This window comes from Rhinoraja longicauda, chromosome 9 (genome assembly GCF_053455715.1).
Source record: "Rhinoraja longicauda isolate Sanriku21f chromosome 9, sRhiLon1.1, whole genome shotgun sequence".
In the NCBI taxonomy this organism is placed as follows: Eukaryota; Metazoa; Chordata; class Chondrichthyes; order Rajiformes; family Arhynchobatidae; genus Rhinoraja; species Rhinoraja longicauda.
This window is the reverse complement of record NC_135961.1, coordinates 66,895,748-66,919,428: the sequence shown is the minus strand read 5'-3', so window position 1 is coordinate 66,919,428 and position 23,681 is coordinate 66,895,748. Positions and strand designations below refer to the sequence as shown.

Here is a 23,681-nt window from a genome sequence, read left to right as displayed (position 1 = left end):
TGCAGCGCCGGAGACTCGGGTTCGATCCTGACTACGGGTGCTGTCTGTACGGAGTTTGTACGTTCTCCCCGTGACCTGCGTGGGTTTTCTCCGAGATCTTCGGTTTCCTCCCACACTCCAAAGACGTACAGGTATGTAGGTAAATTGGCTGGGTAAATGTAAAAATTGTCCCTAGTGTGTAGGGTAGTGTTAATAGTGTTAGTGTGCGGGGATCGCTGGGCGGCGCGGACTTGGTGGGCCGAAAAGGCCTGTTTCCGCGCTGTATATATATGATATGATATGATATGAGTACAATAAAGCCATCAGGAGCACAGAAGGTAGAGCGAAGGGAAAGATACAATAATGCAGAATATAGTTTCTCAGCTTTGTAGCGTAAAAGTTTCAGAGACAAAGTCAAATGTTGGCAAATGAGGTAGGTTGGAGAATCGGGACTGTACCCCAGCTTATAGATGGACCATTTAGAAGTCTGATAACAGGGGAAGAATCTGTTCATGAGTCTGGTGGTGCATGCCAGTAATTAGAGAAGCTAGTAAATAGTTGGATGATTTTTGGCACTTTAAAAAAAAAATCGTTGTACACACAATTGGTGTAGTAAATATTGCAAACTTATAATCATTTTCAACACAAGCCATAATTGACCAAATATTGAATCAATAAGTTTGCCCTCAATTCTAACTTTTAAATGCTACCGCTGCATTTTTATTAAATCCTGCTCTGAACTAGCATTTATATACTAATAAATAAAATGCAATTTGGATGCATGCAAATTCGTTAGTTATCTTTTGTTTAATTTCATTTTTGTAGTAATTGGTGTGACGGCCAAGTGGATAAGGTTAAATGTGTTTTGTCTTTGAAGAATCTTTAGGGTCTATTCATACACCCAGGAGCAATATGTTATTCAGAGGATTAATAATTCTCTACATTATCTACCTGCTTTTCAAATATTAACAACATTGATTGGATTTCCTTTCTGCATCTGCATAGCCACAATGCCCCAGATAAAAACAAAACTCTATGCTTTAATTATCAAGTGATGTAAATTAGATGGAAAACTTGTGATTAAATTTTATTAGATTTATAGCATTGTAGACCCAGTTTAAATACTAATGAGGAAATGCTTGTACCAGTATTCTGAAATATTTTTATGCTACTTGAGGAGTTGAGAAGTACAGTGCCCTCCATAATGTTTGGGACAAAGACCCATCATTTATTTATTTGCCTCTGTACTCCACAATTTGAGATTTGTAATTTTTTTAAAAATCACATGTGGTTAAAATGCACATTGTCAGATTTTATTAAAGGGTAATTTTATACATTTTGGTTTCACCATGTAGAAATTCAAGCTGTGTGTATATATAGTCCCCCCCATTTCAGGGCACCGTAATGTTTGGGACACATGGTTCACAGGCGTTTGTAATTGCTCAGGTGTGTTTAATTGCCTTCTTAATGCAGGTATAAGAGAGCTCTCAGCACCTAGTCTTTCCTCCAGTCTTTCCATCACCTTTGGAAACTTTTATTGCTGTTTATTAACATGAGGACCAAAGTTGTGCCAATGAAAGTCAAAGAAGCCATTATAAGACTGAGAAAGAATAAACTGTTAGAGACATCAGCCAAACCTTAGGCTTACCAAAATCAACTGTTTGGAACATCATTAGGAAGAAAGAGAGCACTGGTGAGCTTACTAATCGCAAAGGGACTGGCAGGCCAAGGAAGACCTCCACAGCTGATGACAGAAGAATTCTCTCAAAAATAAAGAAAAATCCCCAAACACATGTCCGACAGATCAGAAAAACTCTTCAGGAGTCAGGTGTGGATTTGTCAATGACCACTGTCCGCAGAAGAATTCATGAACAGAAATACAGAGGCTACACTGCAAGATGCAAACCACAGGTTAGTCGCAAAAATAGGATGGCCAGGTTACAGTTGGCCAAGAAGTACTTAAAAGAGCAACAACAGTTCTGGAAAATGGTCTTGTGGACAGATGAGATGAAGATTAACATATCAGAGTGATGGCAAGAGCAAAGTATGGAGGAGAGAAGGAATTACCCAAGATCCAAAGCATGCCAGCTCATCTGTGAAACACGGTGGTGGGGGTGTTATGGCCTGGGCATGTATGTCTGCTGAAGGTACTGGCTCACTTATCTTCATTGATGATACAACTGCTGATGGTAGTAGCATAATGAATTCTGAAGTGTATAAACACATCCTATCTGCTCAAGTTCAAACAAATGCCTCAAAACTCATTGGCTGGCGGTTCATTTTACAACAAGACAATGATCCCAAACATACTGCTAAAACAACAAAGGAGTTTTTCAAAGCTTAAAAAATGGTCAATTCTTGAATGGCCAAGTCAATCACCCGATCTGAACCCAATTGAGCATGCCTTTTATATGCTGAAGAGAAAACTGGAGCTTCTAAACAAGCATAAGCTAAAGATGGCTGCAATACAGTCCTTGCAGAGCATCACCAGAGAAGCCACGTAGCAACTGGTGATGTCCATGAATCGCAGACTTCAAGCAGTCATTGCATGCAAAGGATATGCAACAAAATACTAAACATGACTACTTTCATTTACATGACATTGCTGTGTCCCAAACATTATCATTCCCTGAAATGGGGGGACTATGTATAAACACTGCTGTAATTTCTACATGGTGAAACCAAAATGTATAAAAATGGCCTTTATTAAAATATGACAATGTGAACTTTAACCACATGTGATTTTTTTCTATTACAAATCTCAAATTGTGGAGTACAGAGGCAAAATAAATAAATGGTGACCTTTGTCCCAAACATTATGGACGGCACTGTACTTGTGCAATTTAATACTTGTGCAATTAATAGACCTATTTAGTTTCAACAATTTTACAGTCATATAATTCATCTGAGCATTAATGGTTGCCATTGTATAAGACTGGGGGAATTTAAGGAGCAGCAGGTTAATATTTAAAGTTAATAGTATCTTGTTGAAATGTGTAATCGACTGTAAACCTCAGCTTCTCATTGCACTACCTGTTGAAATTTGTTATTCAATCGTACCTTTCTGCGGCAAATTATGTTTTTGTGAATGTGCATCATGTAGCTTGGTTAGTACATTGTTATGATCCTGGTAACAGTGCTTACCCAGCACTTGGTTAAGTACAAGATAGACACAAAATGCTGCACTAACTCAGTGGGACAGGCAGCATTTCTGGAGAGAAGGAATGGGTGACGTTTTGGGTCGAGACCCTTCTTCAGACTGAAGATCATCAGTCTGAAGAAGGGTCTCGACCCGAAACGTCACCCATTCCTTCTCTGCAGAGATGCTGCCTGACCCGCTGAGTTACTCCAGCATGTTGAGTCTACCTTCGATTTAAACCAGCATCTGCAGTTTTCTTTCCTACACATCTTGGTTAAGTACACTTCACTCAGTTACATTCGCTAACGGAATTTCAATATGGCAATATAAGTCTACACAGGGCGGCACAGTGGCGCAAGGGCCTCATGATGGTGCAGTGGAAGAGCTGCTGCCTCACAGCGCCAGAGCCCCGAGTTCGATCCTGGCTATGGGTGCTGTCTGTGTGGAGTTTGTACGTTCTCCCTGTGACCGAGTGGGCTTTCTCCGGGTGCGCCGTGCAGGTTTGTAGGTAAATTGGCTTTTTTAAATTATCCCCAGTGTGTAGGATGTGAAAGTGGAATAACATAGAACTAGTGTGTATGTGAATGATTGTCGGCATGTCCTCAGTGGGCCAAAGGGCCTATTTCCATGCCTTATCTCTAAATACTAACACTTTAAACTCGTGATGAATCAACTAATTCAACTTCCTTTTCTCTTCCCTGAAAGGAGCTGTCATACTGCTGGGGAGAACCAACATGTTCAGGTTTAATCATCCCAAGGAAGCTGCTAAACTTCGGGAGAAAAGGAAGGTATGTTAAGCAGTTTAGTTAACCACACGTTTTTAAAAAAAGCAACCTCATAACTACAAAGAAAATTGTGGGTGTGCAGATGTATTATTGTCCTGTGTAAGCAGAAAATGAGTTTGAATTGAAGTTACAACTGATATTTACAATTAACTAGGTTTTCCCTTTACAGATTGTGTCTTAATTGAGACACCGGGAAGTAGAATGATAATTTGTTTTAGTGTCGCGGAAGAGGGGGGGGGGAAGAAAAGTTGATATAGTCTGGCCAGATTAACCGGAGGTGTGATCTTGAAAGCATTTATTAAGATGCAATACGTTGATCTTGAAATTTCAGATAGAAGAACTTAAGATCCCGTTAGTTTAAAAAATAGTGTTGGAACAATGGAATCACATTTTTAAATCAAATATGTATGTATATATATATATATGTGTGCAAGTTCAATAGTCAGCATCACAGAGAACAAAATTCCAGGTGGAATCATAAACCTTTGGTCGGTCAGTGTAATTGTGCTGTGTGTGGTTGGTTGTACTGTGCCCTGCTCTCCCCATGGGTTTCTCATTTAACCCTCCAGTGCCTGCCATGTGTCAGGCAATCAATGCTGGTTTTGGCGATGACTAGCTAGTGACAGACCAAAGTAGGATGAAAGGGTGTAGGAAAGAACTGCAGATGCTGGTTCACATCGAAGATAGACACAAAATGCTGGAGTAACTTAGCCGGACAGGCAGCATCTCTGGATAGAAGAAATGGGTGATGTTTCGGGTCGAGTCCCTTCTTTAGACTGCAGAAGTGCTAAGTTACTCCAGCATTTTGTGTCTATATACGCTGAAAGAGACCTTTAAGAGGAAAATGCAGGTTTAATTCCAAATTGTGATGGATTGCATTCAGCCCAGTGAAGCAAGTTTAAAATAAAGTTTCAGCCATACAGCAGAGTCCTGTCCAAACATAAAATTTATATTTTGTATTTTAGATATCATGTTGATGTTGATTTGTAATTGCCAATGTAATAAAGTAAATATCACTGTAAACTGTTATGTATATTTTTAGAGTGGATTGCTGTCGACCTTTAGTTTGTCTATGACAGACCTTTCTAAATCGTGTGAAAGTCTTTCAACTGTCATGCTTTACAACCCAGGGTATGTAAGAAATATTTTGATACATTTATGATTGATTGAACTGTTTTTCACTTGCTGTTGCGTTGACCGGCCCAGTGGAGTTTTCCCAAAAGTATTTTGGGTTTAAGAACTGGTTATTGCGAATCACTAGCTGTGCAATCGGGCGGCACGGCAGTGCAGGGGTACAGTTGCTGCCTTACCGTGTCAGAGACTTGGGTTCCATCCTGACTACGGGTGCTTGTCTGTATGGACTTTGTGCGTTCTCCCCGTGACCTGCATGGGTTTTCTCCAGGATCTCCGGTTTGCTCCCACACCCCAAAGACGTACAGGTTTGTAGGTTAATTGGCTTGGTTAAATTGTAAATTATCCCTAGTGCGTGTAGGGCAGTGTTAATGTGCGGGGATCGCTGGTCAACACGGACATGGTGTGCCGAAGGGCCTGTTTCCACATTGTATCTCTAAACTAAATTTAAACTGGTCATTGCGAATCACGCTCTTTAATGGATTTTTTTTTATTTAATTGAACATTTATTATTATTATTATTATATTATATATTTCTTTATTCGTCCCACACCGGGGAAATTTACAACTAAATTGATACCGATTTGAATGATGAGTCTTTTGCAACAAAACATGTAGGATTTAATGGAAATAAACTCCGTGAATGATCATTGAATTGGGATTTGTTTTGAAAGTGTCCGTGAATTTTGTAAAAGCGACAACTCACTCTAAACTCGGGACAGGAATAGGTCACTCAATCCTGCTCAGTCACGATGAGATTGCGGTTGATGCACTTGTAATCTCAGTTCTGCATTGGCCCCAATGTTATGTAACATTTTAACTTCATTTATCAACAATCAGCCTCCCACTGATTAAAACAATATTCAAAGACACTGCTTTTCCTGCATTCTGAGAAACAGAGTTGGAAAAATCCGCAACCCTCTGTGAGAAAGTATTTTGCTTCATCTCTAAGGTCACCCTGGTTCAAGATTCTCCCACAGAGCAAAACGTCCTGACCACAACCATCCTGTCATAACTTCCCAGATGTTCTGTTTTACTCAAATCTTCAATCATTTTTTTCCCTCTGGTCCAGCCAATACAACTCTAGCTTTCCTCGTAACACTACTTGCTTATTCTAGCAATATTCTGGTTTATAAACCCCCGTTGTCCCGCTACCACTGTATTAACACAAACAACACAACTACAATATAAGCTCAGTTCAACTCGATTTTATATTTTAGAATTATGAGCTGCTTATTATAACATTTCTGACTAGCTTCTCCTTGCATTCTACTTTCTCCTTCCTTGTTAATCTTTTGGTTAAACTTTGCTGTTTCATATCATATCATCATATCATATATATACAGCCGGAAACAGGCCTTTTCAGCCCACCAAGTCCGTGCCGCCCAGTGATCCCCGTACATTAACACTATCCTACACCCACTAGGGACAATTTTTACATTTACCCAGCCAATTAACCTACATACCTGTACGTCTTTGGAGTGTGGGAGGAAACCGAAGATCTCGGAGAAAACCCACGCAGGTCACGGGGAGAACGTACAAACTCCTTACAGTGCAGCACCCGTAGTCAGGATCGAACCTGAGTCTCCGGCGCTGCATTCGCTGTAAAGCAGCAACTCTACCGCTGCGCTACCGTGCCGCCCCGTACCGTTTCTTATTATGCCCAATTTTCTGACCAGCTCCCATCTTTCATTTAAATTCAATCCATCTTTAACTTCAGCAGTGGTGGGTCTTCTCTTTTGATTTTTCTTTTCTTTCTTGTTCGAATGTATCTGCTCTGAAAGATTCCCTTAAACATCTGCCACTGCATCCCAATCAGTCAGCTCCTTAACTAATCGCCATTTGAGCCATTTAGTTTCCTTTTCTGCAATTCCATTCACAGTAAATGATTTTGAAAATAAGTAACCTGTGCAGCAATGCTAATAATTGAATATGGGCACATCAAAAAATACCAAAAAAATAGTGAATTCAATAGACAATAGCTGTGTTCTGCAGCTGTGGCTCACCTGCATTCTCTCCGTTTTTGTTGTTGTTTTTTTGTCATTGTCGTTGTTAAATGTACGTTTTTGTTTTATTTTTAATTCTGTGTATGTAGAGGGGTGGTGGGGGGGTTGGGGGAAACCTTTTTTTCAAATCTCCTCAACGGAGATGCGACCTGTACCGTGTCGTATCTCCGTTCGCACTACGGCCTAACATCGTGGAGTCGGCGGCCTCCAGCTGGGATCGACCTTGAAGACTCCGGTCGCAGGGCCTGGACTTACCATCTCGGAGGCTTCGGCCGTGGGCCCTGCAGACCGCAACATCGGGAGTTCGCAGGTCCCTGGCTGGCGACCGGTTTTTGGGAGCTCCAGCCGTAGCAGCTTCGACCGCCCCGAAGCGCGAGGTACGATCGACCCGCTCGCAGGCCCTTCATCACCCTGCGTGGCTCGGCCGCAGCACTTTCCATCGCCCGGTGGGGGCTCAGGACTTTCATCGGCCTGCTCGGCTCGGCCCTGGGACTTTCCATCGCCCGGTGGGGGCTTCAAAAAGTTGGGAGCCTCGATCACCTCGTGGCACCACGGGAGAAGAATGAGGAGGAGATAAGACTTTGCCTTCCATCACAGTGAGGGTATGCCTAGAGCAATCACTGTGATGGCTGTTTTGTGTAAAAAATTATATCTGTGTGTCCTGTGCTTTTTAATGTCTACTGCCGGACCCTGACGTGAGAGGACGCTGGCGTTGAGTATTCGCCGCTTTTCCGTCAGGATAGTTTGTCTGTTTGTTTCTATGTTAATTGTTTTGTAAAGCGCTTTGAGCATGTGATAAGGCGCTATATAAAATAAATGGATTATTATTATTATTATTAATAGACAATAGACAATAGACAATAGGTGCAGGAGTAGGCCATTCAGCCCTTCGAGCCAGCACCGCCATTCAATGCGATCATGGCTGATCACTCTCAATCAGTACCCCGTTCCTGCCTTCTCCCCATACCCCCTCACTCCGCTATCTCAATGGATTGATTCTAAAATTATCAAAATAATTAATATAACAACCAAATTAGAACAGTGATTGTATTGTGGTGGTATGTACGTTCATCTTTATTACAACATAATGCGTATATTCATCTTTATTACAATATGTTGTGAAAAGGACACAAAAATGAATTGGAAAATAATTGTTCCAAGAGATTTGTGTGTTTTGTACATTAATAATATGCATTGAAGCTATTGTATCTTAATTAAAATCACCTTTGCATTTTTTTTTAACCTTACTTATTTCTAACTACAAAAAAAAGAGCTAGCAATGTTTAATTTTCCTTACTACAGCTTTCTTAAAATAGGCTGCATTATTTATTATTACATTTTTGACTAGCTTGTCATGTTTTCTTGGAATTTGATTGCCTTCACTCACACTAAGTTAACATTTCAATCATTAAACTACAGGCTAAATCGCCAGGTAACGTCTAGATGTTTATTAACTTTATTTTGGAATACTAAATATGGAGAATATTTTGATTTTGTGTTTCTGTTTTGATTGTAACACACAAAATATTTGAGTTTTCAGCTTTGGAGGATGAAGTGCAGTATGTGTCCATGGACCATCTTTACTCGTGTTTTAAAGTCGTAATGTAAAGATATCTTCCAGATTATTTTCTTGTTCTTTATTTGCACCAAATTAGATTGACAGAATGCATTTTGCATTGTGCAATATCTGCAGGAACTTAATGTTCCCAAGGAAAAATTGACACCAAACCAAATAGAAGTATCAGCACACATATACTTGGTTAAATGTACATTTGGGAAATAACGGAAGAGCAACATAGAGTAGTACAGAATGTGAACAGGTCCTTCAGCCCACAATGTCCATGCCAAACATAATGCTAAATTAAACTACTCTCCTTTGCCTGCACATGATTCATTTCCCTCCGCCAATCGCTGTACATTCATGCATCTATCTAAAAGCCTTTTAACTAGGGGAGGCAGGTGGAGTCTGGAGAGGTTTTAAAGAAGAAATTCCTCGGTCTAAAGCCCAGGCAACATGAAAGCATTGCTGCCAGTGGCGAAGCAAGGGCAACCACGAAGCACAAGAGAGGAGTTGTGGACATAGATATAACTGGGAGAAAGTTATAGATGAATGACTTTGGATGCATGTTTGAGACTTGAATAATGCCAAGAGTCATTGCTGTATAAAGGAGATACTTTTTTAGGAATTCTTAAAGCAACATTTTGTAAATTGGCAAGACTGGATGAAATGCAAGGTGGAGATTTTAGGTTTAAATGTAATACTCGGTATGGAGAGTGGCATGTTATTCATTGGAGTGACAAATAGCTTTGCAAATCGTAGATACTTAACCTCGTTCTCAAATGTTCATAAACCAAGCACTATCAGTGGAAGAGTTGCCAGTCCCGATGCCAGTACGGGCAGTGATCACGGTGGAAGGCTGATCAAAAATCTGATGACATGGTCGGGTTTCGACAACGATGTTGCAAAGATATCACAAGGGTAAAAGTAGGCCGTTTTGGTGATGGAGAAATATATGGGTTTGAGGCTCACCTACAGCAAACAGCTTGATTTGGCCTGAGAAATGGAATGGATTTAATGGCTAATGCACAGCATTTGTGACCGGAAGTAAATATAGTGATCCAAAATTTTCTGGAAAAAAGATAGAGGGGTAAAATGGTGGGAGGTAAAAATAATGGGCTTATGTCTGTATGACAGATAACATTGTGCGGCACGGTGGCAAAGTTGTAGAATTGCTGCCTTACAGTGCCAGAGACCCGTGTTCGATCCTGACCACCGGTGCTTGTCTGTACGGAGTTTGTACGTTTTCCCCGTGAACTGTGTGGGTTTTCACCAGGTGCTCCGGTTTCCACCCACACTCCAAAGACGTACAGATCTGTAGGTGAATTGGCTTTGGTAAATTGGTAAATTGTCCCTGGTGTGTGTGTAAGATAGTGTTGGTGTGCAAGGATCGTTGGTGCGCGGGCTCGGTGTGCGGCCTGTTTCCGCGCTGTATTTTTAAACCAAACTAACCTGAATAGGCACTTGATTAGATACTGATGAAACTAACATATATCTGGGCTGAAGATTGGGGATGGAACCACAACAGAGGTTTAAAAGAGGATGTCTAAGTTCCTGCAGATGGCACAATGCAATCATGGATCAGTTATGGTTCTGCTTTTCTAATAACTTTTATTTTTCAATTTTGCTCACAAATGTACCTTTCATTTTTGACTTTTTCCATTTTAGACTTACAATCAATAATAGTGACAAGATTTAGTTTCATTGTATGTTATTTTTCAGTTGACTTTCAGATTTGTTTATTTTAATCAACTGAACAGATAAAATGTGTCTTTTCTTAATTGATCTTTTTTGCTTTCACTGCACTTGCCATGACAGTTTTTTCACTATAAAGGGACCCATTTGTCTCAGGTAGTAAAATTATGCTTCTATTTATTGATTGTGATGTCTGCATGAAATTACTTTTCTGAAAATTATATGCCAGGCTTGTTTTGCAAAATGCTTTTCTTTACATGCTAAGTGCGCTAATTTGGATGTGAAATGTGCCTGGGATTATGCCAACAGCACTGCGGCCTCAGTTGGTGTGTACTGCTTGTCAGAGCCTGGATTTGTCTTGCAAATAAACTTTCCAAGGTGTTTTTACAAGAATAGGGTAGATACTGGGGAGAAAGTGAATGACTGAGGAAAATTAAAGATGTAATGGAAAAAACGGGTTTGAGTAATGAAGAAAGATAAAGCAGGTTTGAGAAATCATACTGGAGGCAAGGGTGTAGTTGCTGAAGGATCTGCCTCTAGAAAGTGGAAATGGTGTGGAGGGGTCCAGTATGTGTTAAAGGTGCAGAAAGGAACTGCAGATGCTGGTTAATACCAAAGATGGACACAAACTGCTGGAGTCACTCAGCGCATCAAGCAACATCTCTGGTGAAAAAGGATAAGTGATGGGTGGGTCAGAAGTTAAAGGTACCTTCTGTTTGCATGTGATAGGTAAAATAACTAGGGCAAGGTACTATCGTAGAGGGATTACAAAATTAAAACAAGAACATTGAAGTTGATCTGCAAGTGCTCTGGGAACTAATTGAGCTTGATGAGAATGGGTAGGAAAGAACTGCAGATGCTGATTTAAACCAAAGATGGACACAAAAAGCTGGAAAAACTCAGCGGGACAGTGATGGTTGAATGGGACATTGGGTCTTATCTTTGTATGGAGGCTTCTGGATTTGTGAAAGATGATATGAGATCTCCAGGTGGAGCATTTGAAAAGTTTGATTGTTATGTAATGAAGGCTGGGAATGGTAGCGTGGGAATTCTATCATGTCACAGAGTAGTTCAGCACAGAAGCAGACCCTTTGGCCCACCTTGTCCCTGTTGATCTAGGCGTCTGATGGAAATAACAGAGCAAATCCAACTGATCAGTCCAGCACCTGTACTGGCAAGGATGAAGAGGACATTGTGAAAGGCTTGGATAGAGTGGATGTGGAGAGGATGTTTCCATTAGTGGGAGAGTCTAGGACTAGAGGTCATAGAACGTCCTTTAATTCTGAGGCTTTTAGGAAGGAGGTAAGGAGAAATTTCTTTAGTCAGAGGGTGGTGAATCTGACTACAGAACGCTGTGGAGGCAAAGTCAGTGGATATATTTAAGGCAGAGATAGATAGATTCTTGATTAGTACGGGCATCAGAGGTTATGGGGAGAAGGTAGGAGAATGGGGTGAGGAGGGGGAGTGATTGAATGGCGGTGTAGACTTGATGGGCCGAATGGCCTAATTCTACTACTATCACTTATGATCTTATGATTGTTTGGTTCGTTCACTTGGACATTCATGTGGTCTAACAGGTGTACATGTTTGGATTGCGGGTGTTTTTGCTAAGAAATTGAGTACATGTCTCTGCACCCTAGCTGATCTGGTGTTAATGTAGGATGTGGACACCAGGGGTGATGTGTAAATGAAACTTGATGTGGATGAACACACATCGAAACCGGATTAGAATGTGGGAGGCAGTCCATGTGTGCAGTGGAATAGCCACATTCAGAGTTAAGAAAGGCATGAATCAGAGCTTCAGTCAGTGGCATGCCAAGCTTTTCCCCGCCCCACCTCTCTTTTCCAGCGTTTTCCTCTCGCTCCAATCAAGACCTGAAATGTCATCAGTTCCCTCCCTCCTCAGTTTCTGCCCAAATCCCTCTTGCCATTTGTGTTTTATTTGCTCAAGATTCTGGCATCTGCAGTTTCTATGTCTAATAGCTTCATTTTGGTCAGTGGTAGAAATAAAAATATTGTCGTTGTGTATGAAGAAACTATAGATGCTGGTTTACACCAAAGAAAGACACAAAATGCTGGAGTAACTCTGGGACAGGCAGCATCTCTGGAGAGAAGGAATGTGTGACGTTCTGGGTCGAGAACCTTCTTCAGACTGAGCTTTTATATTGACCTTATTATTTCATATAATTTATACTGAGCTTATATTGTAGTTGTGTTGTTTGTATTATATATTTTGCATCATTCAATTAAATATTTTATTTTTGCCTATCCTTTCATGTGGATATTAATGTATGTTAAAAGTTGAGGAATGCTTAATGTTTGTGATTTTTTTTATTTTTTACTAGGCTTGAATTTGAGAGGCAGCAGCGAGAGGAACTGGAGAAACTGGAAAGCAAGAAGTAAGTATAGACCAAAATGTAATAATTATTTTGGAAGAAGTAGAAACAAGTAACTGCAGACTAGCACACTTAATAGTTAAACCATTATCTATTATATTTTGGTTTCTCAATCATCTGTTCTTTCAAATCCCCACAAATATTTTATAATTTGTTTGACAACTATCTTTTGATTTGTATTTACTAGATATTATTAAAATTGGAAACCAAAGAGTTGTGTTTCCATTTTTCCCCAAATAGTAATCACTTAAATTGGTATTAAAAAAAAAAGTGTATCGTACTTTAAAGCGCATTTGAATTGGACATTTTTTCTAAATCAATTTTTATATTGATATTTATGTAAAGATAAGTCAGAATATTAAGCTATTTTGTTTCAAACTAAATTATTTGTACATTAGATATTTCAGAAGACTCTCGGAAGAATGGGAACAGAAGTTCTAGAGGGGAAAAGAGATTAAGGGCAGGGCCATTTGTGACCGATGTGAGAGGGGAGGTAAATACAGAAGTTAAAGTGTTGTACTTAAATGTGCATAGTATAACAAATAAAGTGGATGAGCTTGAGGCTCAGTTAGTCATGGGCAAGTATGATGTTGTAGGGATCACTGAGACATGGCTACAAGAGGACCAGGGCTGGGAACTGAATATTCAGGGGTACACAACGTATAGAAAAGACAGACAGGTGGGCAGAGGGGGTGGGGTTGCTCTGCTGGTAAGGAATGAAATTCATTCCCTTGCAAGGGGTGACATAGAATCAGGAGATGTTGAATCAGTATGGATAGAAATGAGGAATTGTAAGGGTAAAAAGACCCTAATGGGAGTTATCTATAGGCCCCCAAACAGTAGCATCGACATAGGGTGCAAGTTGAATCAGGAGATAAAAATTGGCGTGTCACAAATGTAATGCTACGGTGGTTATGGGAGATTTCAACATGCAGGTAGACTGGGAAAATCAGGTTGGAAATGGACCCCAGGAAAGAGAGTTTGTAGAGTGCCTTCGAGATGGATTCTTAGAACAGCTTGTACTGGAGCCTACCAGGGAGAAGGCAATTCTGGATTTAGTGTTGTGTAATGATCCTGATCTGATAAGGGGACTAGAGGTAAAAGAGCCATTAGGAGGCAGTGATCACAACATGATAAGTTTTACTCTGCAAATGGAAAGGCAGAAGGGAAAATCGGAAGTGTCAGTATTACAGTATAGCAAAGGGGATTACAGAGGCATGAGGCAGGAGCTGGCCAAAATTGACTGGAAGGAGGCCCTAGCAGGGAAGACGGTAGAACAGCAATGGCAGGTATTCCTGGGAATAATGTAGAGGTTGCAGGATCAATTTATCCCAAAGAGGCAGAAAGACTCTAAGGGGAGTAAGAGACACCTGTGGCTGACAAGGGAAGTCAAGGACAGCATAAAAATTAAGGAGAGGAAGTATAACATAGCAAAGAGAAGTGGGAAGACAGAGGATTGGGACTCTTTTAAAGAGCAACAAAAGTTAACTAAAAAGGCAATACGGGGAGAAAAGATGAGGTACGAGGGTAAACTAGCCAATAATATAAAGGAGGATAGCAAAAGTTTTTTTAGGTACGTGAAGAGGAAAAAAATAGTCAAGGCAAATTTGGGTCCCTTGAAGACAGAAGCATGGGAATTTATTATGGGGAACAAAGAAATGGCAGACGAGTTAAACCGTTACTTTGGATCTGTCTTTACTGAGGAAGATACACACAATCTCCCAAATGTTCTAGGGGCCGGAGAACCTAGGGTGATGGAGGAACTGAAGGAAATCCACATTAGGCAGGAAATGGTTTTGGGTAGACTGATGGGACTGAAGGCTGATAAATCCCCAGGGCCTGATGGTCTGCATCCCAGGATACTTAAGGAGGTGGCTCTAGAAATAGTGGAAGCATTGGAGATCATTTTTCAATGTTCTATAGATTCAGGATCAGTTCCTGTGGATTGGAGGATAGCAAATGTTATCCCACTTTTTAAGAAAGGAGGGAGAGAGAAAACGGGTAATTATAGACCAGTTAGTCTGACATCAGTGGTGGGGAAGATGCTGGAGTCAATTATAAAAGACGAAATTGCTGAGCATTTGGATAGCAGTAACAGGATCATTCCGAGTCAGCATGGATTTACGAAGGGGAAATCATGCTTGACAAATCTACTGGAATTGTTTGAGGATGTAACTAGGAAAATTGACAGGGGAGAGTCAGTGGATGTGGTGTACCTCGACTTTCAGAAAGCCTTCGACATGGTCCCACATAGGAGATTAGTGGGCAAAATTAGAGCACATGGTATTGGGGGTTGGGTACTGGCATGGATAGAAAATTGGTTGACAGACAGAAAGCAAAGAGTGGGGATAAATGGGTCCCTTTCGGAATGGCAGGCAGTGACCAGTGGGGTACCACATGGTTCGGTGCTGGGACCCCAGCTATTTACGATATACATTAATGGCTTAGATGAAGGGATTAAAAGTACCATTAGCAAATTTGCAGATGATACTAAGCTGGGGGGTAGTGTGAATTGTGTGGAAGATGCAATAAGGCTGCAGGGTGACTTGGACAGGTTGTGTGAGTGGGCGGATACATGGCAGATGCAGTTTAATGTAGATAAGTGTGAGGTTATTCACTTTGGAAGTAAGATTAGAAAGGCAGATTATTATCTGAATGGTGTCAAGTTAGGAAGAGGGGATGTTCAACGAGATCTGGGTGTCCTAGTGCATCAGTCACTGAAAGGAAGCATGCAGGTACAGCAGGCAGTGAAGAAAGCCAATGGAATGTTGGCCTTCATAACAAGAGGAGTTGAGTATAGGAGCAAAGAGGTCCTTCTACAGTTGTACCGGGCCCTGGTGAGACCGCACCTGGAGTACTGTGTGCAGTTTTGGTCTCCAAATTTGAGGAAGGATATTCTTGCTATTGAGGGCGTGCAGCGTAGGTGCACTAGGTTAATTCCTGGAATGGCGGGACTGTCGTATGTTGAAAGGCTGGAGCAATTAGGCTTGTATACACTGGAATTTAGAAGGATGAGGGGGGATCTTATTGAAACATATAAGATAATTAGGGGATTGGACACATTAGAGGCAGGAAACATGTTCCCAATGTTGGGGGAGTCCAGAAGAAGGGGCCACAGTTTAAGAATAAGGGGTAGGCCATTTAGAACGGAGATGAGGAAGAACTTTTTCAGTCAGAGAGTGGTGAAGGTGTGGAATTCTCTGCCTCAGAAGGCAGTGGAGGCCAGTTCGTTGGATGCTTTCAAGAGAGAGCTGGATAGAGCTCTTAAGGATAGCGGAGTGAGGGGGTATGGGGTGAAGGCAGGAACGGGGTACTGATTGAGAGTGATCAGCCATGATCGCATTGAATGGCGGTGCTGGCTCGAAGGGCTGAATGGCCTACTCCTGCACCTATTGTCTATTGTCTATTACTGGAGACCAGAATTTAGGCTGATTTTGTTCCCGACATGACTGATTAACGACTGTCACCTCATGATTATGTTGTGAAAGCCATTTATCTTGTTCTCGACTAGATTCGTATGTTAAAACAGCCTGAAGAAGAGTCCCAATCCGAAACATCACCTATCCATAGATAGACGCGAAATGCTGGAGTAACTCAGTGCGACAGGCAGCATCTCTGGAGAGAAGGAATGGGTGACATTTCGGGCCCTTCTTCAGACTGAAGACCCATTTCAGACCATTTTGTGTCTATCTTCCAGCATCTGCAGTTCCTTCCTACACATCACCTATCCATGTTCTCTGGTGATGTTGCCTGACCAGCTGAGTTACTCAAGCACTTTGTGTCTCTTTTACTGTAATATGTCATCCACTTTATGGCCTCACTTGAATATTTTCTAGGCATGATACATTCCTTAAAGTTTGCTCATTCAGAATCTTGGCAATTTCCGTGCTTTTACTTTTTGGAGATCTATATACATTTTCAGTGGAGGTGAAAGAGCTTTTGATTTGAAAAATTAGAGCATAGGACATACAGCACAGGAACAGGCCCAACGGCTCTTGATGTCGGTGCTGGACATGATGCCAAATTTGTGCAAGAAAATGAAATTCCATGAACAACGGGAGAAACCCATGTGCCATTTTGGATATTTATCTAAACGCCCAGACGTTACTCCAGCATCTTGTGTCTATCTTCGGTGTGAACCAGCATCTGCTGTTCCTTCCTACACAAAAGATATTGGACCTATTCAACAGGTCATGTAGAATCGGTCTGACTTTTTATCTTAAACTAAAATTTAGGCTTTGAGTTTACGATTTTGTTGTTTTTTAAATACGTGCTCTTTGTTTATGCATTTAGGAGACTAATCGAGGAAATGGAAGAAAAGCAGCAAACGGAGAAATCCGTGCTGGAGAAATTGCAGCTGGAGGTGGAGTCGCAACGCCAAGAGACTGAAATTGTGAAGCTGCGTATCAGGAAACAAGAAGAAAGTCTGAAGCGCAGGAATTTAGACATTGAGAGTAGGCTTAACGATTTGATTGCTGAAAAGGAAAAATTTGAGGAGGAACGGCAGAGAGAACAACTGGAAAACGAGCTGCAAAAGAGAAAGCAGAAAGAGGAAATTTACACACGGGTCCAAAATGAACTGCAGAGGTTGCAAGAACTCCATGAGCAAGACAAAGCAGGTAAACTGGAGATTCTCCGAGAACTGGAGAAGCTTAAAAAGGAAAAGGATGAACATTGCCAGAAAGTAGAACTGGCAAAGAGGAGGCTGGAAGAAGAAGCAAAAGATCAACAGTCGCTGGTTTCCCGACTGGGCGAACTTCTCAGAGAGAAGCAGGAAACCATCCAACTGCTCAAGCGAGGCAACGTGCAAAGCATCGACGAAGAGAAAAACATCCTGGAAGAAATGAGGGAAGTTTTTCTCAAAGCTAAAGAAGCTCGACCTAATGGAGATGAAGAGCCGGAAGACGTTCAAAGAGCAAAGCAACGGTACGTGGACCTGAAAAGAGCGCAGCTGGAAAAGTTCACCACTTTGGAAGAAGATGCCTTTTGCCAAAAAGAGCTCCTGGAAAAAGAAATCCTGACTGAACGTGAAGTCCTTGACCAGCTGAGGCACTTGCATCAAGATTCTGTGACGGTTCTTCATCAGGATGGTGAGAGTGGCACTTCAGATTCGAGCGAGTTGGTCGAAGCTGCAGAGAAAGACAAAGAGGTTGAGCAACGGTTGCTGGACAAGGAACGGCAGCTGGATTACTTGACGCAAAACCATTTGCCTTCACTGATGGAAGAAAAGCAAAGAGTTGCAGATATCCTTGACCATGGCCTCCCCAGTTTGGACGTTGTACTCTTCCAGACGGAGAAGGAGATTGAGGAAAAGGGGGAGCAATTAGCACATTACAGAGTAAGTGCAGATCAGCTCCAGCAACTCCAACAAACGTACGAGTTTACTGCTAATATAGCTCGGCAAGAGGAGAAAGTCCGAATGAAGGAGAAGGAGATTATTGAATCGCAGGAAAAGCAACAGAGGGAGGCACTCGAGCAAGCTGTCGCCAAAATAGAGAGGAGGCATTCTGCTCTTCAGCGCCATTCGGCCATTGACCTAGAGATTGAGGAACAGAAGCAAAAGCTAGCGACGTTAAATGGCTGTGAAGAAGCAGATCTTCAAGATACTCTAGAGGCAGAACAGAAAGCTTTGGAACAAGACAAAGAAAGGTAAAACCCTTATTGTTTTAAAGAATAAACCTGAAAGCTCTGTTTTCATATCATCTAGCTGTATAATTGTGAGTTCATAACTTTTAGAAGTGCCAGCATCAGCCACATACATTGTACTGGACAATAAGCAAGTCCCCACCTGACCGCTACTAAAAGATGTCTGATTCTGAGCATGGATCAAGGGAAGAATTGTGTTCTGCTTCTGGCTAATAGGCTGCTGACACTTTGTGGGGCCCATAAGTGAAAGTGTCATATTGAGATCCAGACAGGTGGAATATTACAAACCTTTGATACGTCCATGTTCACAAACGGACACAAAGTGCGAGAGTAACTCAGCGGGAGAGGCAGCATATCTGGAGGACATGAATAGATGGCGTTTCAGGTCGGGACCCTTCAGACTGATTGTAGTTGGGGGGAGAAAGCTAGAGGGGGCGAGACAGACTGGCAAGTGATGGGTGGATACAGGGGAGAAAAGGGGGGAGGTGGCTGGGTGATCAGTCTGAAGAGGATCCCGACACAAAAAAATCACCTATTCATAGTGTAGAAACAAGGAACTACAGATGCTGGTTTTCACGAAAGGACAACATGTGTGGAAGAGTCTGAAGAAGGGTCCCAACCTGAAACGTCACCTATCCATGTTTTCCAGAGTTGCAACATTTTATGTCCCTTTGCCTCTTCATGTTCTCCAGAGATGCTGAGTTAGTTTTCAAATATTTTTTAAATTTAAGTTTACTACTTTTAGCTGTGCTGGCAACAGCGGTACTAAAGTGACGTTTTGTACGGGGGGGGGTGCGGATTGCTTACTGCTGGGGGCTTGCTTACTGCCTAGTGACTTGTACTAAAAGATGTCTGTCTCTGACACAAGGTGAAGGGAAGAATTGTGTTCCACTTCAGGTTAATAGACTGCTGACACTTTGCCAGGGTGCAGAGATGGGATTGGCATGTTGAGATCCAGAGAGGTGGAGTTTGCCTGTGTGGGAAGGATATGCAAGTCCTTGATACGTTGTGGCATTCAAGAAACTTTTGGATAGTTGCATGGACGTAGAGGGATATGGATTATCTGCAGGCAAACAAGAGTTGGTCATGTTCATAAGTAATAGGAGCAGAAATTAGTCCATTCGGCCCACTCCACCAATCAATCATGGCTGATCTATCTCTCCCTCCCAACCCCATTCTCCTGCCTTCTCCCCTTAACTCCTGACACCCATACTAATCAAGAATCTATCTTTGCCTTTAAAAATATCCATTGACTTGGCCTCTACAATTTCTGCAGCACTGAATTCAACAGATTTGTCCTACCTCAGCCCTGCCATTACACATCTGACTAAATAAATTCCTCCTCATCTCCTTCATAAAGGAATGTCCTGGCATCACGTTCAGCATAGACATTGTGGGCAGAAGGGCCTATTCCTGTGCTTTGTTCAATAATACGCGGTGGCAATATGGTTGAAATGAAGGAAGAAACCATTCAAGGGGGCCTAAAATACCAAGATACAATGTAAACATGTATTTAGTTCCAGATTTCTGACTGAATTTTGTCGCAATTTTGGTAATTTTAATTTTTCGTGATTAAAAACGTCAATTGTATCTACCAAGACAACTTGGAGAATGCTACAGCCACGCTATTAAAGTGGAAATAGCATTGGCAGATTTAAAACAAAAGCACAGGAATTAGCTTTTGTTTTCAACATTGTTATTGAACTCAGTTACAATAGTTAGAGCAGAGAGGAAGGTACAGAGTGCAAATCTAGTTCTCAGCATTGTAGCCCAGCAGTTCCAGAGAGAAAGCCCAAAGTCGTCAATGGGGTAGAGGTGAATCAAACAATATCCTGGCTTATGGATGGAGCATTCAGAAGCACGATAATATCCTCCTAAATCTTCTCTGCACCCATCTCGTCGTAATATCCTTTTTCCTACAACAAGGTGACCAAAACTAAACATAATACTCTCAAGTGCGGCTTGTACAATTGTCTTGTACCAGTGCATTGTACAAGCATGTACACCGCCCTGTTTATTCCTCTTGTTTGCCAGGTCAAATTTGCATTAGTACAAACAATATTAATATAATTGTGAGCCCTTTCTATGTAGTTGTTTTTTTAATGCTTTTAAATCTTTTAATGGCTGTGTCCTGTGTGTGCGATTAATGATCTCCTTTTACAACAGGCTAGAGCAAGAAATTCAGCAGCTGAAGCAGAAACTGTGTGAAAACAATGTGGCGCTAAGGATCTGTGGAATGGTAGAAGATAAATCGTCCTACCCCAGTCCTTCCAGTCCCAGCATACCTCCGTCAGTTACAAGTCCATTAGTTGATGACAGGTTTGCTTTCAAATGTATATTTTTGCTTCTTGTTTTAACACTGCATGTACTTAGGAAATCATCGTCAAAATTGGTTACTCGTGTCATTTATGGTACTTTGCAATCTTGTGGACCATGTTTTGTTAAATTGGGTCGGAAAGAACATGAGATAAGGAGAGGGTCATTGAGTCCTTGACCCTATGCTGCCATTCAGTGAGAACCTGACTGTTCTTATTTTGGCCTCCGTTCCATTCCCCTGCCTGTTCCCCATAACCCTTTAGAAACTGTGTAGGAAGGAACTGCAGGTGCTGGTTTAAATCGAAGACAGACACAAAATGCTGGAGAGTAACTCAGCGGGACAGGCAGCACTTCTGGAGAGAAGGAAGAAGTGTCTTGACCCGAAATGTCACCCATTCCTTCTCTCCAGAGATGCCGCCTGTCCTGAGTAACTCCAGCATTTTGTTTACCCTTTAGAAACTATCTACCTTGGCCTTCAATGATTTGGCCATTATGGTCCTCTGGGATAGAGATCTCTGAAGATTTACAGCCCTCAATGAAATCTCTCCTCATGTGTCTTAAATGGGTGAGCTTTTATTTGAGACACGTCTTCTCGGCCTCCAAGATGTCGAGCCTCCTCTGAATTTTATTGTTTAACTAAGATCGCATTTCATTCAACTAAACTTCCATAAATATAGGCGGATTCTTCTTGCAAGGAAATCTGATTGGATGCTTTTATGTGGTTTAGCCAACGTCCAAAACATCCGAAAAGTTGACTCACTTCTTAGCAAACAGACATGAATGACTCTACAGCTTTTTGTCCACATGTTTTTCTGCAAACATTATCCTGGCTCTATAAATGTGCTCTCCCATCCACGTAGCTGTATGAATCAGTTACTGAATGATTCTAACTGTGCAAGTGCACTGCCTTCATGATGGTTCAATTGTTCATTAATGTCAAATGTAGCCAAGGACAGTGAAATTCCTTTTTCTGCTTACCGTTCAGTAAAAGTCCTACAATGCACAAGCACAAACATACTTACGAATTGTAGATTATTAATCGTAGAATAGTAATGTTAAGAGTGTATGAAAAGCAGATTGCACTGAGGCAGTGCATAAGAATGGCCATGTTTCTGGCACCATCTTGTATCGTTCAAGATTCAAAGTAGTTTAAAAATGTTAGTCTTAACTTGGCCATAAAGGTCTGATGTCCTTTAGGCGGCATGGGTCAGTACTTAATGACCTTTCTCCTTCACTGGGGTGCTGTGAAATTTCCATTACTTTCCAGTGATTTTTTTTTTTAATGATCAAAATAAATGCCATTTTCTACTTTGCAAACTTCCATTGTAAACGTTTTCATAACAAAAGTTGATCTCTAGCCCAATTGTAATTGAGGTCCTTTCAATTTTATTCCATTGTACGGACAGTTTCATTCATGTAGCTATTGTCCCTTTTTTGTCTTTTTCAGGCTAAATGCATACATTGAAGAAGAGGTTCAACGGCGACTGGCAGAAAAGGCAAAATTACCAAAACCTCATGAAATAAACGACGCAGCTAGCCTCTCCCTTTCCATGGAGCAGGTGTGTATGCTAATGTCATCTCAGAGCAAGTTTTAGTTTCGTTTTAATTTAGACATACACTGTGAAACAAGCCCTTCAGCCCACTCAGCCCGTGCCGACCCCCACTCCCTCCCCCCCACTCTCCCCTCTTCCCTGACCCCCTTCCCTCCCACCCCCACACTCTCTTCCCCCCACCACCACCACCCCTCCCCCGCTGTCCCCCTCCCCAGTCCCTCTCTCCCTCCCACCCCCACTCTCTGCTCCCCTATACTAACACTATCCTACGCACACTAGGGACAATTTACATTTACGCCAAGCCAATTAACCTACAAACCTGTACGTCTTTGGAGTGTGGGAGGAAAACGAAAATCTCGGAGAAAACCCAAGTGGTCAAGGGGAGAGCCTACAAACTCCGCACAGGCGGCACTGTAGTCGGGATCAAACCCGGTCTCTGGCGCTATAAGGCAGCAACTCTACCGTTGCGCCACCGTGCCGCCCAAAGTGTTTGCATGTTCACCATGTCCGTTTCAATATACAATCTCCTTTAATGTCAACGAAAAGTTTGTTCAAACAAGACTTGTAACTCAACTAAACAATCGTGGCACCATTTTAAACGTCACCATTTACCATGTGAGCCATTTTGGGATCTCCTTCAACAGAAATTGCGCTGTAGAAACAAAACCATTTGTAGTATTGGTATCAAACACAAACTTACTTTGAATAGCATCCATACTGCCAGCAGACTAATTAAAAGTTACAGACACCCCTGAACTGAATATGATTTTCTGATTCAGGTGTTGGTCTTAAAATTCATATCTGAATTTGTTTGTAAACGGAGTCTTTGACCATGTAACAAGCTTCATAAGTTGGAATGGAATGGAATACTTTATTTACGTTATTGTCACATCTACCAAGGCACAGTGAAATTCTTTGCTGTCATACCCAAGGTATGCAAATGGTCGCCGCATATGGCGCTGACAAAGTTAGAGTATGCCGGCTCCTCCTTTGTTCTCCCCCCTCCCCCTCCTTCCAGTGGCCCCCCCATGCCAGGTCCTCCAATGTTCATTGTTCTTCTCCCTCACGGCAGTCCCCACACACTGGGTCCTCCATTGTTTTTCCCCTTCCCCTCCTCACGGTGGTTCCCCCACGCCCTCATCGATCGCAGAGCGCGGATCGACCCACGAGGGTCCACTGGCGTCGCCGAGGCTCCGCCGGCCCAGGCAGGCTTTGCTGTGCCCGGCTTCTCCACGGCCTGGGAGGCCTGTGGGGTGAGTCGGGCCTACTGGGCGGGTTCCAGTTGCCGTCGTGGTTCTTCAGTGGATGAGTCGGGCCCACCAGATGGGCGAGTCATCAGTCCCCAGGCAGTACGCGTGGCTCGCCGAGATAATCCCGCCGCGCGCAGGGCTTCATGAGATACTCCCAGAGCTTGCGCAGCTCCCTGGGATCTTGTTGTGTTAGTTAGGTTGTGCCTCAGGTTGGACTTTTAAATGAA

General features: G+C 42.1%; 1 protein-coding gene across 1 annotated transcript in view; it reads left to right on the top strand.

Moving 5' to 3' along the window:
- The window catches only part of kif16ba (kinesin family member 16Ba), a 126,599-nt gene that overhangs the window by 69,642 nt on the left and 33,276 nt on the right, over positions 1-23,681 (top strand). Inside the window, exons 16-21 of the mRNA XM_078405662.1 lie at positions 3,824-3,906; positions 4,946-5,034; positions 12,639-12,692; positions 16,983-18,338; positions 20,502-20,654; positions 22,099-22,210. Of these exons, the coding sequence (XP_078261788.1) occupies positions 3,824-3,906; positions 4,946-5,034; positions 12,639-12,692; positions 16,983-18,338; positions 20,502-20,654; positions 22,099-22,210 (1,847 nt within the window). The remainder of the gene's footprint in view (positions 1-3,823; positions 3,907-4,945; positions 5,035-12,638; positions 12,693-16,982; positions 18,339-20,501; positions 20,655-22,098; positions 22,211-23,681) is intronic.